We start from the raw sequence: 20,320 nt of genomic DNA on the forward strand, positions 1-20,320 counted from the left end.
ATGATCAGGCTCAACATCCATATCAAACATGTAGAAGAACAGCATGCTTTGGATTCAGAGCCAGGAACCTTCAATTATGCTTCACTTGTTCACCATCTAAGTCAGCAATTTGATGTCTTTATCAGTAGAAGAGCCATTTAAATAAAAGTATGCAATGAGTCTGTGAAGCTGAAGTTCTGCTAAGAAACCCAATGTGCATTAAAGGTCCTGCAGAAGTTTCGCCTAAGTAGAACACCATGACTGTGAAGAGGTGGAATGAGGTGAGAAAAGAGCCAAAATGATCTTAGGCCCTTAAGAAAACTATTCACTTTTAACCTTTGCGTCTAGCCGAACATTCTTATAACTCTTAGGTAAATCTCACAGAGTATATTGTTAAAGCTTAAAAGACCTGTGCCCTTCATTGACCCTAAATCTAAAATGTCATAACATTTGAAACTTACTTAAAAAAAATCCCTTGCTCTGTGTGGCCACCTACTTAATGCCTCCACCAACAAATCTGTGGAATGTTTTAATTTATGACCTTCACTGTTATATAAAAATACATAATCATATACACATTTTTGGTGCTTCTATATTCCTAAACTAAGATAATTCATATTGGATTCAGGATAAACTATTATTTATTTCTTTAAAGCATAGTTGGTAACAAATCACTCAAAGATCTGGGTAAAGAATACTCTAGGCAGAATAACTGCATATGCCAAGACCCTGTGGTGAGGTGTGCTCAGCATATTCTCAGAACAAACTAGAAGGTCAACATGACAGGAGAAGAAAATCTGAAGATTTAGGAGACATAGTAGGAAGACATTGCATAGGTCCCTAGAAAGTGTAGATGTTGGTCCAAGCATGATAGTAAAACTTGTACTATTCTACCAAGTCAGTATCATGATGTGATTCATTTTATCTCTTACCACTAGCCACTATTGGAGAATATGGAATTTTAGTTGTGAAAGGAGAGAAATCATTGCAGGAGCTTAGATAGGAGGTAATTTTACCTTAGAAAGGACAGATAACAGACATGACAAGACTTCCCAATGGGTCAGATTTAAAGTTTGAGTTAAAGAATATGAGACAAATTGAAATATAAACATGGAATATGAAATTAAAATGGAATGTTGTGAGATAAAAGGAGATTTGCAAGATCAGACATGGATATTTAGGCAAAGAAACAATCCAAATTAGCAGTTGTTGATTTGGAACAAAGGAGCTGGAATGAATAGAAAACAAAGCATCAGGGAGGTGTTCATTGCTGTGGAATAGTAAGTAACAAAGGAGGAAGAAATAGAAGCTGAATGCATCAGGATAGACTCTCAAGAAAGATACACACTCCAATTTATAGAAGATTTTCTTTAGCTGGCAAAGCTAAAACCAGTCTATGCATGAGTACCTATTGGCCCCATTCCCTCATCAGACTATGGCAGCAACCATAATGGAGGATCAGGAGTCCTGATTCTGTACCCCAATTAGCAAGACTGATATGCAAAAATAAATCACTAATATTTTAGCAGAGTCCATGTGGGAACTGCAAAAAGGTACCATGCAAGAACTTAAAAAAAAAGTCTCCAATATAGCCTGGTTTAATCAGCATCACAAACCACTTGTATATATCTGTTGAGACTTTTCCAGTTTGTTTCCGTGTTCATTGATTTGGGTTCTTCTCGGATTGTACATATATTTTCTCTCTATATCTTTTTTTTTTTCCTGTTAGAAAATGTGAAGATTAGGATAGACCTGGAACACAATGACATTGAGGTGATTGAGATCATCCTGCTGGACCTGAGCAGCCAGGCAGAGCTGTAGCCCTTTCTGTTCATGGTGTTTCTCCTGATTTACCTCATCACCCCACCTGGGAACTTGGGAAGCATTTTACTAATCAGATTCATTGTCCATTTGAACCCCCCAAGTACTTTTTTTGACCCATGTAGCATGCAGAGATAATTTTATCCCAATAATGTTTCCCCTCAGAAGCTTCCTGAGTTCTTGTCTAAGAAGAAAACCATTCCTTCACTGGTTGTCTGGCCCAGTGTTTTGATTTCGTGACTCTCTTCCTTACTATACATGCTTGGTTCCTTGGCCTATGACAGATACATGACAATCTTCAATAATCTACATTATAGCAACAAAACGTCTGTGTCAGTTTGCAACTGCCTACTCACTTTTCCTTACCCCTGGGTTTCTATGGTGGACATGAGGCAGGTGATATTGACCTCTGTCTTGTCCTTTTGTGGACCCAACAGCATCAATAATTTCTATCCTCTCTTAATGTTAGTATGTTTTGTCACTCACATAAAGCAAACCACCATATTCTAATCTTCAAAGGTTAATCTCACAGATTCCGTACTCATTATCCTCATCTCCTACATTTTCATCTTCATCACCATTGTGAGGATCCATTCCAAAGGAGAACAGCAAAAAAAAAAAAAACCTTCTCTGCCTATGACTCTTACCTGACAGCTGTCACTGTGTTTTATGGATCCCTCTTCTGTAGGTATCAGAGACCAGCAAATGAGTGATATGTTGAGCAAGGGAATTGTGGCAGTTTTTTGTGAACCCCATGATGAGTCCATTTATCTATAGTCTGAAGAACAAGTGTATAAAATGGCTTTGATAAGAATTGGAAATGGAAAGAAGAATACTTGGTAAAATGGAAAGAAGTTCAATATTAATATTAATATTAAGAACAAAAGGGAATTTTCATTCAAAGGGACATGTATCTAAATTGCACAAGTTGACATGTTTAAAAATACATTTTATTTGTGCCTATTTCCTGACACTTAAATCAAGATATAGAACATTTTTAACAACAAGGAAAGTTTCCTCATGCTTAGTATCCCCAAAGTCCAGCACTGTCTCCAGCCTAAGGAAATTTCCGAATCCCTTAATCCCAACAAACAACATTTTTCTGCCATCAGGCCACTGATACTTCCCCAGAATCCTTTTTTATTTTTCTTGAATTTATACAAGTAGAATCACACAAAACTTATTGTTAATTTTGCATCTTTAATACAGCATATTGCTTTCAAAATCCATCCATGGGTTTCGTTTTTTTTTTTTTAATGTGATTTTTCATTGCACAAATGTACCAAAATTCTATAACTATTCTCTTATTGATGAATATTTGAGTTTGGGCTTATTAGGGAAAATATAGTATGAATTCTAATACACAAGTATATTTGCAGATATGTTTACTAGTTTTTTTTTATGTTTCTGGATTTGAAAATAGAATCACTGGATCTTAGCTTATGTAAAATCCAACTTTAGAAAAAGCTGTCAGTTTTACAAACTTATCAGAGCATTTTGCATTACCAACAACTGTGATATATGAAGTCCTTGTTTTCTCAGAATCTTTGCCAATATTTGATATAAGGAAGTATATTCTGATTTTTTAAACTAGAAATGGGAGATAGTGCAAGGTGGTATCTCATTGTGATTTGAGTTTTTATTTATCTGATAATTAATAACTATAGTAGCATTCCAGATACTTGATCATCAATATATGGTCTTTTATGAAGTGATGAAATTTTGCCCATGTAACTTTGATTGCTCTTCTATTTTATTGATTTTTAAAATTTTTATATGCGTGGTAATTAAAACTAGTTTTTTTTCAGATTTTATTCTAGAAGTCTTATTATTTTGACTTTTGTTTATATTTCTTTGACATAGTTCCTGCAGGTATATAAAAGATAAGTACGCATCCACTAAGATTGGTAGAAAGTTCTCCACCGCCCCAAACATTCACATGTACAAAACAGATTTGATGCAGGGCACAAGATAGGCTAGAGAGACAACTAGTGTAGCCTCGGCTAAGCATCTAGGGTCACTGAATACTGCCAAGACACAGAGGGAGCAAAAGGACATAGAGCTAGCCTATGTTGGGGGAAAAAAATCCTTGTTCTAATTTTCCTGTATATTTATACATCAAGAAATTTTGAATTTCATTTTGGACATTATAATATGCTATGGAGATGTGGTTATTTTAAGTCATCCTCTTAAGAGTATTAATTTTATTTGTTCATTTTAAAATTTTTATTTGAGAAGGAAATTAACAAGATGTGCCTCGGATTGCAAACTCTATTTAAGTAGGTTAGTGACAAAGAAGTTGCCTAACATGTACTAAGACTTGGGCTCAGTTTTCAGTACCACAATAAGTAAATAAATAATAACTAACTGTGGATGTTAATGCAAATATCACTTAATATTTTCTTCTATTCTAGGCCCCTAGCATCTTTCTCCTATGTGCCAGATGGTTCAGGGGATGGAATTATGCAGAATTGTTGCAAATATATTTCTTTTTCCCTGTTTGTATCCTGTCTGGGATTCATTATTAATTTTCCTGTGGCTGTGATTGTCACACACTTTGCCTTTTGATTCTTTGTATCACAAAGACTGTGGGAGCCCTGTGAGATATTTATTTAATGGTTTGGGCTGATAAGATCCCTCAAAATAAAAGTTGAAGAAATGGAAAAGTCATTTATTATCTCAATGTCAAATCTTACTTTAAAAAATGCAGAGTTTTGTTTGGGAGGACAGTTTGTTTATTAGCATGTCAGTTTATACATATTTTAGGATTAATGCTGAGCTCTGTTAACATAGGGCTTGGTGACTGCTTTCCTCTGGGGTGAATTCATCTGTCTGCAGCAGTTTCTTGTGAATGCTCTAAATTATTATTAAGTTGCATCACTACCAGTTGCCAGAATGTTTTTAATACTATTGTTTAATTGAATCCCAAACCTGGGTGAACTGGTAATTTTCATCACAAAAATTCTGGAAATTTGTTTTTCTCTGGTAATTCTTTCAAAATCTGCTTTATGAAATTGCACTGTAATATGTGTATTTTAGTGGACATCCAAAGTCTCAAACAGGCTCCTAATCCCTCTCTGATTCCACTCCAGTTCTCATCTCACACACACCAGGTACCTCAGCCTGGCTTGTTCTGTGTGTCCTTTTCTAGACACAATTGTTGCTTTGCCTTTATGTCCTGTCACTAATCACTATAAGGGACTGGTAAAGTACCTTTTCTCTCATAGATCACAGTCCTCTGCACCAAGTGTCAGATAACTGAGAACATAGGTTACATCTGTTTTCTAGTTTCCTATTGTTTTCAGAAGTGGTTGATAAAACCCAAAAACCTAGTCAATGGCATTGGCAAAGCTCTTAGGAAATACATATCACAAATTTCAAATGATCAGTATAATTTTGAGTACCCTTCTTATTTTTCCTGTGTGATAATCCATTTTTCCAATGAATTACGCTGCACATTTTAAAACATATTTCTTATTTTTAGAAGAAATGTCTGGATATTTTGATACATGTGTTTATTCAAGCCAACAAAAGGGAAACAACATACAATGATCTTTTTTATACAAAATATGAAACAACTGGAACTTTACATTAAAACAATGATAATTACTTTTTCTTTTTAAAAATATTATAATCCATGAAAATAAACAGCCAGAAATTAACTAGGAATAAACACTTCAGAAAAAGAGCCAACCTAAGGGCTTCTCTGAGTGGATGCAAAAGATTATCTTAACTGGCACATCCACTGATATGGAGCCAGTGGACTGACTGAGACAAATACAGGTACCAATGTGCCGCAGTCCGGCTGCAGCAAAATAGCCGGGGGGTGACGAACAACTTGTGTACATTGCTACAGCAAGAGTAGGAGCCATTTATTGTAGGATAACAGAGGTATTTATACATTTCACACAGCTTATCTTAATTAGCATAAACTAGATACAGCAGTCAACCAATCAGGAATCTCCACACTTAATGGATCACAACAAAATTTACTAACATTTTGGGGCCCACAACTGTAGAATAACCAAGGTCAGTGAGAGCCAGGTGTCTGAGAAAAAAGTACATGGGTGTTTGCAGGCTGTGGTCCACTTGGTGAGGATGATCATGCGCAAGTTGCCCAGCACTGTGACCACAATGATGATGAGGAACAACCCCAAAAAGGGAGCCCACAGTTCAGGGCATGAGGTGATGCCCATCAGAATGAACTCATGCACTAGGGTGAGATTGTGTTTTTCCATCGATGATTATCACAAAACCTATTTGGATACAGACATCAGCACAGTCAGAAACTCTTCAGAATTGTCTCCTAGGATATTTTGGGGTATATAAGCATGTGTAAATGAGATACATCCAAACTCTTCAATTCATGATATTTGAAAATAAGCATATTTTTACAAATAAAAAATATGTCTAAATAGTACTATAGATACACCCAGACAGATTGGTTGTTCTGTTTGACCTGATTTTATTTCCAAGGTCTAGGGATATATTCCAGGCATTATCTTCATCACACCTCTGTGATGGACTACAATTGGCACCCAATGTTTAGAGGGCAGTTAAACTAGTAAACATTTGACTATATTTAATATTCATCCCAAAATATTATTAGAACTAATGTTGAAAAACCCTAAAAAGATATATAGGTAGATGGATAAATAATAGAAGTAAATGGAGACATATTTATATATTTTAAAAGTTGACACAAAATTAAGTTTTGTGTATATTATATTGATTATTATTATTTTTCCAGTGTAATGATCCCTTTTACTCAGTGTTTAATACATCAAATACACATATTTAAATGATATTGTCAAACATTAATCTGGGGGGATTTAGTTATTGACTATAAACTTAATTAAATTTATTTAAATAATTCAAAGTACAATTGGTAATTCTTTTTGGATCATTAATGATTTTTTAAATTAGTGCATTATGGATATACACAAAGGTATACTATTTATTGTTTTGCATTTGTCAGTTATATAATTGCTACATCAGTGTCATTTATGCATTATCTATGATAAGATGGGTTATTTCATTTGATTATATAAAATATTATCAACAAAGTATTGCAAAAAAATGTAAAGAAACCTCTCCTAAAAGGCAGTCCTTTGGAAGCCTTTAGGTCTGTGAATTTACAGCTTCAATATGCTTGAAAAATATCAGATAGGTGTCTGAACAAGAAAACAGATCACAGTGTGGATTTCTTGACTTTACATGGAAAAACATCATAATACATGTAAGTATTTAGAGTACATGCCAAGTGATATTTGGATAAGTAAAATCACTTACTTAAAACTTATTATTTATACAAACATATATATGTACACATATATATGCATACACACATAAATATATACATACAAATATATGTATAATACATGTGTATATACATATGTATGTGCTTATATGTATATATGTGTGTATATATGTATACACACACACACACATACATACACATGATTTTTGAGAGTTAGGAATGGAAATTAAATGACTCAAGGTAAAAATAATCCAAAAGAGGAAAAAGAAGGTAGAGAAAGAAATAGAAACTATACATTTTACAATGAAAATTACAGTACTAGAAATCTCAGAGTTAACTATAAGCAAAAATAATGCACAATTTTATCACACTAAATACAAAGGTCATTATATATAATGATACTAAATCAATTAAAATATTGCCTATAAGATTAAGACCTCTTGCTATCCTGACCATACTTAATGCATATACATTTCCTATATTAGAAATTGGGGGTGGGGGTGGGGCTGGGGACATGGCCCAGTGGTAGAGTGCTTGCCTAACACATGTGTGGGTTGATCCAATCACCACCACCCCCAAAAAAGAAACAAATCTGAGAATATGCATCATATTATATTATTAGAGAGATATCTGTAGTATACACAACAAAACAACATATAAATCTAAGCTTTGCTTGTTTTTCTTTGATTGGTTTGGTTTGGTTTTGCAAACTTGGTAGGATAAAAAAATAATAAATTGCATATGGTAAAAACCATAGTTTCCCTATAATGTAATGAAAGATTAAAGTGTTTTTTTCTTACTGTTTCTGGAATTCTATGAAATAAAACAAACTGCTGTTTCATATATTATTATCTCCTTTTATTACTGATCATTGCTGCTTTTAAAATTATATTCTAAAATATTCCATTTAATTTTTTGTCAAATTGCTCTACATATTTCAGAACATCAGAATTTTTCCATCAGCATAAAATTGGATACATAAAAGACTCCTTCCAGAGGTGTGTTTCATAGTTGAACGAGGGATAGAAGCTCCTTGTATACTATTCAAGGTGTAAAGACAGAATCAGACCTACAGATATAATTAAATAATCATTAAACACTAAACTATTCTGAAAGTCTCAAAAAGAAAATCCTAGGGAAACTAATAACTATTGGGAAGGAAATTTCAAATGAGAGACTGAATCCATTCAGGATTATAAACCAGAAATTAAAAGAATAAAGTAAAATAAAATACATTAGCTATGCTTCATTTGGTCTCAGTTTTGGCTTCTGTTATGAGATAAAATTATTCAAACAAAACTTAAAAATTCTTAAGTAGTACCAAGATGATTTTTCAAGGATGCTTATGAGCATTTAGCTCATGAACCCTCATGATAACATAAAAATATTAATGTAGGAGAAAAGAAAAGGACTTATATCTGCTAAGGCATTATTGAAGGATGGAAAGCACAGAGTATACAATGAGAATAATAATATTTGCCATGGTTTGCCATCAAATTAAAGTTAAATTTGCAAATGTTATTGAAAACTTGTGAATAGCTCAAAAACATATCATCACATAAAATATTTTGGGTTTTTTACCAGTAATGATATCTCTATCTTGACTCTGTCATATGCTTCTTATGTGACTTAGTGAGAAAAATTTATAGAGATTTTTTTTTAATCTTTTAAGATTTGAGATGCCCTAAAGAATTGACAAGCAATTTGCTGATTATCCCTAAATTTTTTGAGGGCTTAATAGAATTCCTAGAACTGGTTCACTAATTGTCATGGACAATTTTATTCACAGGTGTATCAGTGAGGGTGTTCTTCAGAAACAGTGCACAGGGAGAGAGAAGTTTTAATGAGGAAATGGCTCACACAATTATGGAGGTTGAGAAATCCGACGAGTTCTGCAAGTTAGAAGCACAGAAAAGTCTGTGTCTTATTCTAGTCGAAGCTTAGAAATGAGGTAGCCAATGCTTGCAGTTCCAGTCTGAGACTAAAGTCACAGGAATATGCAGGTTGGGAGGAAGGGACAGCTGATGGTAGAAGATGGATCTCCCAGCTCAAGCAGAGAGCTAGTTGTCTGTTCCTCTGCCTGTTGGCTCTACTCAGGGTCTCAGCGGGTTGAATGGATGCACATTCCAATTAGAGACCTCTATCTACTTTAATAGACTAACCCTTCAAATGTTAATATCTTCTGGAAACACCCCCTTACAGACACACCCAGAAATAATTTTATCAGCCTCTGGCATTCATTAGCCAAGTCAAATCAATTCATAAAATTAACCATCACATAAGCTTGGTTCCCATATGCATATATTTAAAACAGACTTTATATCCAAATAAAGGAAATGCCAATATCCTAATTCTGCCTAAGATGATTTATATGTCTACAAATTCAAAAAAAAAAAAAAAAAACCAAAAACAAAACAATTTCTTTCTCAGAAGATGGGGGAACATCCTTCCAGGATGTTTGGCTTTTCATCTATATTTCATACCTAATATACTATGATGTAAAGCTAACATTACTTAAATACTGATATAAAGGCAATTTTGTTGAATGATAATGGGAAATGAAATGAATAAAAACAAAGATATTTACCAGAAAATAGGTATATGTATGTGTGAATACACACACATATTCACAACAAGATTTGGAGAAGACACTCATGAAAAGTATAGCCCTCATTTCTATAAGTGATGATGTACAGTATCTGGTATTTATAACTACTTTCTGTTACCCATTCTGTATTCCCTTTGTCTTCCTCAAGTACCTCAACTGATGGTGAGTCTCTCCCTGAGGGAGTTACACAAGCGATCACTTACAAAGGGTCTGGAACATTAATTAGACAATTTTATTCACAGGTGTATCAGTGAGGGTGTTTTGAAGAAATGGAACCCATGTGCATGTGAAGATATTAAGGTGTTGAAACATTCTTTTGAGGTTAATATGTGCCCATATTACCAAAGGCATTGTAATATGAAGAGAAGCCTTTGGGTATGCTTTCCATTTCAAAATTGTTTTACCTTCATTATGGATTAGGAGTCTATTTTCTCCTTAGAAGCCAGGAATAATCACCACAGCATCATTGAAACTTCCTCATTTGCCTGTGCATTCAAAGGTATGAGCAGCCCAAAGTGATCAAATGACAGTCTTAGTATCCAATTCATGTAATAATTGCCATGTCTCCTACTGGAAGCATTCCTTCTTCTGGATGTAAGACCTCTCAATCACTAAAGCATAGGAATATGAACCAAACCTCTTTTTACTATATCAGAAGGAATAATAATGAGTGTATCCAGTTCTTGACCTCTGGTTTCTGGCTCTTCAAAAAAAAATCATACATTGAGTTTGATTCAGAGAATATTTGTTCTCCTGGAGAACATTGCCTAAACCTTTTAAGGTGTTTCCACCTACCTAGTACTATGACTGAATCTTTATGATATTGAGATTTAAAATACTACTATGCTCCTGAACTCTCTTTCCTAGGGGAAAAAGGCTGACATCCATAAAGAAGGTCATGCCAAAGACTTGATTATCAAAATCTTCTTCTGCTTAGTTCCTCTTTTGGTTTGTATTCACAGGGGACACCAATATCTTTCTATAGAATGTATGCTTCCTAAGCACATGAATCTTTGTATAAAATATACATCAGGGGATTTTTTTTTTTTGGTGTGTATGTGTATTATGATCACTACAGATAAACTAGTGAATGGAACAAAGAAATTCTTTGACTTTAAAATAAAATTTACCCCAAAGGAAGGAGAATTAAGGGTATCTTGAGAATTTCTAAGAATGGCATCTAAGTTGGAGTTGAAACAAAATACAAACTAATATCTGAATCATTGATTAGAGACAACTTTTGGGTTGAAAATTATTAATATTTTCTTCATTCTGTTCCAATTCCATATTTATTCTTGGCCATCCCATAGAGGCAAAATACAAGTTTGATGCAATGCAAGTTAGAGTGAATATTGCCTATTACAAAATTTATTGTTACCATATCCTACAATATTAATTTTTAAACAGAATATGTGCACACATTTTCCAGGTTCTCTGTAGGGCATTTTTCACTTCTTTATTCCTGAAACTATAGATCATGGGATTTAGCATGGGTATCACCAGAGTGTAAAATACAGAGGCCACTTTATCAGTGTCAAAGGAATGGCTGGACTTAGGCTGCACATACATAAAGAACAGAGTCCCATAGAATACCATTACAGCTGTCAGGTGAGACCCACAGGTGGAGAAGGCCTTGTACTTGCCTTCTGCAGAGTTCATCCTGAGGATCGTGACAAGGATTAGAATGTAGGAGACAAGGACTATCAGCAGAGATGAAATCAAATTGAAAGCTGTAAATATTAGAATGATCAGCCTAATTTCATGTGTGTCTGAGCACAGCAAAGATATCAAAGGCAGACTATCACAGTAAAAATGCCTGATGGCATTTTGTCCACAAAATGGAGAAGTGAAAATTTTTATGATGGTCAGCAAAGATAAAAAGACACTGTAGAGATAAGTGATTGCCACCAGCACATGACACAATGCTTGTGACATGATGACTGTGTAGAGCAAGGGGTTACAGATGGCCACATAGCGGTCATAGGCCATTGTTGACAGAATGAAAACTTCATTAATAATGAACACACTGAAGAAGGTGAGTTGGGTAGCACACCAAGAGTAGGAGATTGTAGGTCGCTCGGCCACAAAATCTACTAACATTTTGGGTCCAACAGCTGTTGAATAACCAAGATCTGTGAAAGACAAGTGTCTGAGGAAAAAGTACATGGGTATGTGCAAGTGTGAATCTATATTGGTGAGGATAATCAAGCCCAAGTTACCAACCACTGAGATCATGTACACAATGAGGAAAAGCACAAATAATGGAGCCTGCAGTTCAGGGATGTCTGTGATTCCCATTAAGATGAATTCTTTCAGCACTGTTAGATTGTGGTTGTCCATCTAGCCACTCAGAAAACCTATACTGAGAGTAAATACAAAATAATCATTAATTCCTGTTATATATGATGATGTTACATGTACTTTATGTATTTACATATGATATTTGTGTTATATACACATGTATACTTTATGCATAGGTACTGTGCATAGATGTATACAAACACACACACACTCACACACACACGCACATGCACACATACACATGCACAAATATAAACACACAAAATATAAGATCATACCAATTGACTACTTAAGGCTTTTTATAAAGTCTTCAACATTGAGAAAATAAAGAAAATAAAAAGGTTAATTGATAATATCACCATACAGACAAAGCAAGTATTCACCATTTTCTAAAATGCCAAAATGTTGTTCATTGTTAGTATGATAGTATTTAAGGTCAAAAAGTAACTGACAAAGCAAAATTGAATTAACTGAATAATTTTACTAACAAGGGGATAATAATTTTATTATAAGTTTTTTGTTTAGAAACTGATATTCATACTGTGCCCATCTCCTATCTCAATTATTGTTTATTGTTTGTTTTTTAAATTGATACATATTTGAACATATTCATAGGGCACAATATGATATTTCGATACATGTACAAAATGTGTAGTGATCAATTCACAGTAATTAGTATTTTCATCTCTTCAAACATTTATCCTTTCTCATGTGTAGAAGCTTTCAGACTCTTCTAGTTATTTTGAAATGCACAATAAGTTGTTGTTTACTATAGTTACCCTACTGTGTTACAGAATACCAGAGCCAGTTCCTCCTATCTGACTGTATTTTAGTACTCATGATGTAATCTTTCTCTGTGCCCCTCTCCTCTATCCTTCCTAGCTTCTAGTGACCATTGTTCTCTACTTGTATGAGATCCACAAATGAAAATTCTGTGCCTAGTGGAACTTAGTTTCGTGTGTGTGTGTGCGCGTGCGTGCATACATGCATGAGTATATGTGTGTGTGTGTGTGTGCGTGTGTGTGAGAGAGAGAGACAGAGACAGACAGAGAGAGAGAGAGAAAGAGAGAGAGATTCATTTAAAACAATCAATCACCATATCTTTAAGGAGATCTATCCCTAGCATGTTATCTGAGGATTAATTGAGCATCACTAATTATGAACAACCTGTTGGGATAAGGTGTGACTTTCACTGCTTCTTTAAAGTATAATGTTTAAATCTATTTTATTAAAAGTACAAATACCCTTTCAAATTGATACTGCTGCTTACATTACTTTCATGCTATCAAACTTGATAGCACATTTTATAATCAGTTAATCATATCATGTCTGTGTACATTGGATTTTAGCATTTAAAAATCATTGAGTAATATGTATTATGATTATTGTTAATGGTAAAATATGTCTGACTAACTTAAAGGATTTTTTGCCTCAATATCTCATCTAATAAAGTGTGACTTAATGTCATTGTAAAATTACAAAAGGCTGGGAATTCTTTGATCAATTTCACTGAAAAACTTTATTTTTTTTTTCATAGTCAATTTTTTAAATTTTTATTGGTTATTTTTAGTAATGCACGGCATTAGAATCCATTGACATAATTATACAAGCCTGTAATATAACTTCTTTTAATGCAGGGACAAGTATATTAAAGTAAACTGACAGCTATCAATATGTCATATCAATTAAGGTTTATGAAACAATGTCTTTCCATTGTCCTTTCCTGTTCATTATAGTCATATTCTTGGCCTCTAAAGGCACTCTGAATTAATTTTCAAATGGCAATGCCTTTAGACACATAGACACATTACTTTTAGTAATAAAAATTTGCACTATGAAAAGCATAGTTGCTAACAACCATCCCCAACTGAAAAATTGAGAGTTTAAAAAGAAGGTTCTTTTTTAAATTCATGCTAATAAATAATAGTTTCCATTTTGTAAAAATAAAATAAAACAAAATAAAAATAGGTGTTTCTCTAACCATGTTAACAGTTTGCACAAAATTATTGTATACTATTTTATTTACATTTAATTTTTTTTATTTAATTTCTGAAGATGGCCAGTTCTGACATTTTAATGTTCTTTTTTTCTTACCAAAATCTTCATTATAAAATTAGATAGTTTAAAGAGTTAAAGAAGTTCACTCATTCATGAGCCATGCTGGGCATCGGCATGCTACCAAATATGGGTTTCAACCCCAAAAAATAATAGACAGTAAGTGCATTGTAAAATGAGAGATGAAAATGTGCATTTATATGCATTCACGTGTTCCTCAAAAAGAAGTGGGAGAGTGTTTTTATAAGAAGTCACTAAATAAAGAAGTGGAAAAGACACCTTGGGTATTAAGCAAAACATATTTTCCTGCTTTGTAACATTGAAAGGACTGATCCATTAGACAGGCTATTCTTCATTCCCAGATCAATATAATGTTATTTCAAAAAAATCAGATGTTACCATGTGTTGGAGGTTCTGTGTAGAAACATAGGTGTTTTAGTATTTTGCTTTGGTTTCATCTCCAACTAAAAGTGGCATCTTGCAATGACATTGATCCTTTCAATGATGCCGGTAACTCTGTGATGTACATGGCATATTTGAAACAGAAAATGCAAGTATAAAAAATATTGATATGGATCTTTTAATTAAGAGGCAACTGGAAAACTTTATGGAAATAAATGTGATTAATTATAAATAACAATATCATATTTGACATCTTGGTTCAATATTTGAGTGAAAGATAATAAAAATCATAGAAACTTGAGATTGGAATTTCTTAAATACTATCTGCCTTTTCAGAAGATGATTTTTGGTTTCTGTTTTTAATATTTACAATAATATCAAACAATTACTTGGCTATAAGTACCTAACATTTACCAATGAGTATAATGCAGATGGTTGAAATATTGTACTAGCCCAGAAACTGTGGTTATCAAAGGAGACTGCTGAGTTGTGGCTACATCCATAAAAAGTCACTGGGACTCAGGAGGTGGGTCACAGAAACAGGCCATCTACTTACCTTCAAAGAGGAATGTTTCCTGGCTCCTCATGTGTTCCTAACATAGCTCATTAATTTATGGAGTGTCTCTGCTCCTTTGAGAGTTCCCCTAAAGAGAGGTTGTATAATTTGTTAATGATTCCTGAGCATTGGAAAGCTTCAAACAAAACCAATGGGATATCTCCTAATTACAGACTACACCTTGGGATTTCCATGTCCTTGAAGTCAATTCAGATCCCTTTCTACAACTCCTCCAGGTTAAGTCTCTACTGCAATCTGGAACTCTGAAGTGAAAACGTTGTACCTGTAGGACTTGTTGATGGAAATTTTTAAACATTGTACTTTTGTAATTTAATGGCTGAGTACACAATATAGAAATGTTTCAACACAGATAATTGCTTTATTTTAAAAAATCATAGGGGAAAATAACACATATGCTTAGCTGTTTTTATTTATTGTGTGGTGTTCTAAATTTATTGCCAAATAGAATAAACATGTAAACTAATGCAAATTTCATATATAAATTTTTGCAAGCTTAACATATTTATGTAAAAAGAATCCAGATAAGACAGCAGCAACAAAAATAATAATAATGAAACATTTTCAAATCCAGAAGAATACTTTATTTTCCTTTCCATCAAGAACTACTATACCCCACCCTCATACATGAAAATGCACAACTGCTCTTCTGATATTTTTGTTTCTTTCTTTTAGTACCAGTGATTGGACCCAAGGATGCCTAACCACAACCCACATTCCCACTGCTTTTTATGTTATATTTTGAGACAGGATCTTGCTTAGGGCCTTTCTAAATTGCAGAGGCTGGCTTTGAATTCTTGGTCCTCCTGCCTCAGTCTCTCCAAGCCAATGGAATTACAAAAAATGCACAAAGAATATGGATACAGACTGAATATGAAAAGGGAAATTTTAATTAGTGTCAATTATTTTAAAATGAGTCATTTGTAAAGATGATACAAACTCAAGAGAAGAAACAAAAATGTACTTTGCATCCATCAAATTGGTAAACATTTAAGATGTCCAACCATGTCAATGTTGACAAGAATATGGAATAAAGAGAAAACTCAAATCCTGTTGGCAGGTGTGAATTGGTAAAGCCAATGGCTGTATGTAGTTAAAGATGCTCATGTCTTAGGACCCCAAAATTACCAACCTCTATGAGTGACTCTTTCAATGGAACATATTTAGAAATTCAGAAGCAAATTTGTCACTTTGTCTTCATTTTTCAGGAAAGTAAAAAAGTGATATTGGCCATCAAGAATGAAAGGGACATATAATGTGACATATTCACATTGTGGCATAGAGTTTAGCAGTGGAAACTGCTGCCACATGAATCAGCATGGATGAATCTGTGAATATTAGGGGGAAATAAAATACATTGCGGAAAGATACATAGAATGATTTCAACACTATGAAGTTTTGAATCTAGCAAAACAGCACTATTTAATCCTTCAGACACATAAACACCTGGAAAAAGAAGGGACTCTATGCAGGGATAAGAAATATGAAATTTATACTAGCATTTATCATACAAAATGGGGAAACAAACAAAATAAGGCAGCAAAGAGTCAATTTTGTAATATCTGAATTACCTGAAAATATTACTTTGCATGGAGATGTAATAATGACTAGTTGGGCTCACAAAGGAGTGTCTACATCATTTTCTATTTTGGGCTATAGGTTCAAAATATTTCATTAAAGAATTTAACAAGTAAATCCTAAAAATTATTAATAATATAGGTAAATATCAAATTTGTCATACCTCTAAATATTTTAACTTTATTCTTTCATTATATTGGAGACCGAACTCAAGGCCTCACACATGCTAGGCCACATCATTAAGCCGCATCCTCAACACCATTTTAAATTTTTAACAACCAACAATGAAACAATATAGTAAAATATGAATGAACTGGCAATATGCAAAATTAATAACATTTTAACTTTTCCAAGGATGTGACATTAAAAACAGATAATAAGACACGTATGTATTTATGTGTACATATACATATAAAGTACATATACACCTACACACAGCAAGAAAGGGTCTATATCTTAATTAAAGAAGTCTAAATTTGGGCTGAGGACATAGCTCAGTTGGTAGAGTGCTTGCCTCACATGCACAAGACCCTGGGTTCAATCCCTCTCACCACACCAAAAAAAGTCTCAATTTAAAAAAAACAAAATATGAATTTCAGAATAAAATAGGCAATATAAAGATGTGGATTTGTAACAAGATCAATTAGAATCAGCAATAAACAAATTATCTGTAACAAATTTTAAACAAACACTCAAATATCCATGTGTATATATGGCTAATACTCAAAAGCAATCTATTTATTTCAAAAGAACTGGAAATGATGATTAATGAGTAAGGGAGGGTTGATGTGGAGGGCGATAAACACTCATCAAAAATATCCAAAGCTCTTCTAAGAGAAATTTGACATTTCCACTAACAACCAATGGGAGAGGAATACATTGTATTACTGTAAACAGTTGGAAGATAGATCTTAATGGAAAAATCTAAAATATACACACACAAAAAAACATTTATTACAACAGGAATGTGGGGAGTTTCTGGAAAATTGTATGCAGGTCATTAAACACCACAGATACCTAAATAATTGTCATGATCATATGAATTTGTACTTTACAACTTTATCAGTGTGAGTACCATGGATGGAATTATTTGTGGGTTTTGTTTTGTTTTTCTGATAGGATCATCTTTTCTGAATTGGTTTTTATAGAGCAATAACAATGTCTCTAGGTTTAGCATTGAATTTGCTTTTTTTGAAAAAAATAAAAATTCATTGAGAAGGCACAAAAAATTCCAGATATAACATATAATTATAAGTCCAATATGTGAATTATGAAAGATAAAAAAAAATTCAAAGACAGAATATAACATGCTAATTTAAAATGCTATTAATTGTGGAGATAATAAGGATATCTTTCCATACTTGTGACCATGTCTAGCTTACTAAGAAAACAATTCCTTTTTGACAACTTTCCTTATTGCCATTTTAACATCTTTGTTCTTCAGGCTATAGATCACAGGGTTTAACATGGGACTCACAAAAATGTAAAATACAGCCACAATTTTCTTCTGTTCCACAGATGACTCAGAAGGGGGTCGCAAGTACATACAGAACAATGTTCCATAAAACACTGTGACGGCTGTCAGGTGGGACCCACAGGTAGAGAAGGCCTTCTGCCTGCCCTCAAAAGAGTGGATTCAAAGAATGGCAGCAAAGATGAAAACATAGGAGATGAGGATGATGGCGAGGGAGCAGGTGAGGTTGGATCCAGCCCCCACAAACATGGCAGTCTCTTTGACATAGGTATCTGAGCAGGCCAGCACCAGGAGAGGGGGGTCGGCACAATAAAAGTGATTGACCTCATTGGGTCCACAGAAGGACAGACGAAGCATCAGGATGGTCTGGGCCAGACCATTTGCAAAGCCATAAACATAAGTAGCCGCCACAAGCGAGAGACACACACGCCTGGACATCTTGCTACCATATAACAAGGGCTTGCAGATGGCCATGTAGCGGTCATAGGCCATCACTATGAGCATATAAAAATCTGTGATCACCAGGGCAATGAAAAAGTGGAATTGTATAAAGCAACCAATGAAGGAAATGGTTTTTCTCTTGGACAAGAAGTTAACTAGCATCTGTGGTGTAACAGTGGTGGTATAACAGAGATCTACAAAGGACAGGTGGCTGAGGAAGAAGTACATTGGGGTGTGAAGCTTTGAGTCAGCTCTGATTAAGAAAATCATGGTCCCATTGCCAGTTCCCTTGATGAGGTAGATGATTAAGAACACCACAAAAAGTACAGGCTGCAGCTCTGCTCAATCTGTCAGTCCCAGGAGAATAAACTCAGTCACGACCGTGTGGTTGTTCTTCAACATTATGTTTTCTTGGCTCTAAATAAGGCCTAAAGAAAAGGAATTAAAATTGTTTCTATCTTTTGTCATATTTTGACTTCCTTCATATCTGATATTTCTCTCTTCTCTCTATCTTTGTCATATGCCATAAGAAGAAAACCCAATAACCATGTGACTGATGTGTTAAATTAAAGTGTTATGGAGCTCCACAGTCAGATTTTTAAATAGGTCTGTCCCAGAGCTTTCTGCAGGTCTTTTCTTATTTGAGGATATTTTATATTTTTTCATAACTTTGTGATATTTGTTCATCTACAATTTCCTTGAATGTGTGTGTATGAATGTTGCGTCTCCAAAATTTTAATTCTCTGTTTATCATACAATTTGGATATGGTATCAAAATGCCAGCCATTGAAACTCATGTACATTTTTCACAGTTTAATGAACTTAGGAAAGTGGAACTGAGGGATCATGCATCTCCTTGTAGTACTAGAATTTGTTTCTTTCACCCTCTGAACCCAAGATTGATTTACAACTGTCCTTTTAGCATGTAATGTATGGTAACTTTTCCCATCTAGTCTCCTCAGGTGGTCTTTATAACACCAAATTTTTCCTAACTTTTTGCCCAGCTGTAAAAATATAATTGTTTTGGGGGCAAAAAAAATTCAAAAGTAAATCTTTTTTTGTTTGTTTGAATCTTAGGGATGGTTTATTGCTTTACCATTGAGCTGCATTTTCAGTCTTTTTTTCCCAAAAAACTAAGCCACACAAAGTTACTAAGTATTTCTCAATGCCTCCCAGGCTTGTCTTGAACTTGGAATTCTCCTGTCTCAGCCTCTGGAGTTGATTGGATTACAAGTGTGACCACCATATCTGCCACAAAAGTAAATCTGAACTATTTTTACCTATACAAGATATATACAGCACATGAACATTATTCATTTGCTTCTGCACACAAGTATATTGGCAGATTTAAAGATTCATAATGAAGCATGTAAGTTAAAATATAATATACTAATAGGTTATGATAGGATGGTAGGGGAGACAATAAAGTAAAGTAAGAGAAATGAAATTATGGATGTATTGGTTTGCTACAATTTTGCCTCCTTCTATTTCTTGCAAAAAAATTGTAAATGCTATAACATAAACATATTATAGTTACCTTAAAACATAAACTATTCATACTTTAAATCATAGAGAAATAATAGCAATATTAATTGTTATATAACTGAGAGGATACTTTGTATCACATAAAGTGTATCTTCTAACATTTAGGCAAGATAGAATTGACCATAAAGTCCATCATGGAAAACTAATATTCTCCTTTGATGATGTGTACCCAGTTGAGTTGATGTTATATGACTTTAGTTTAGTAACTTCAGTTTCATGATGGAAACAGGTCACTTTGCAAAGCACTTCTTAAATTCGGCATTCAAGTATTTTTGCTTATTG

At 33.9% G+C, this 20,320-nt stretch overlaps 1 protein-coding gene and 2 pseudogenes across 1 annotated transcript; 1 reads left to right on the forward strand and 2 right to left on the reverse strand.

Moving 5' to 3' along the window:
* Window positions 1–2,608, forward strand: LOC143390490 (olfactory receptor 5M5-like; annotated as a pseudogene).
* An 8,452-nt stretch (window positions 2,609–11,060) lies between these two features.
* On the reverse strand, window positions 11,061–12,008 carry LOC143390491 (olfactory receptor 8K3-like). The gene has a single exon (XM_076842871.2). It carries the CDS (start codon window positions 12,006–12,008, stop codon window positions 11,061–11,063), a length of 948 nt encoding a protein of 315 aa, XP_076698986.2.
* A 5,951-nt stretch (window positions 12,009–17,959) lies between these two features.
* Window positions 17,960–18,895, reverse strand: LOC143391790 (olfactory receptor 5M5-like; annotated as a pseudogene).
* Window positions 18,896–20,320: the final 1,425 nt, after the last annotated feature.

This window comes from Callospermophilus lateralis, chromosome 2 (genome assembly GCF_048772815.1).
Source record: "Callospermophilus lateralis isolate mCalLat2 chromosome 2, mCalLat2.hap1, whole genome shotgun sequence".
Taxonomy (NCBI): Eukaryota; Metazoa; Chordata; class Mammalia; order Rodentia; family Sciuridae; genus Callospermophilus; species Callospermophilus lateralis.

What these genes read in the sequence shown, in the direction of transcription:
- LOC143390491 (XM_076842871.2), bottom strand. Translation starts at nt 12,008, where the DNA reads ATGGACAACCACAATCTAACAGTGCTGAAAGAATTCATCTTAATGGGA.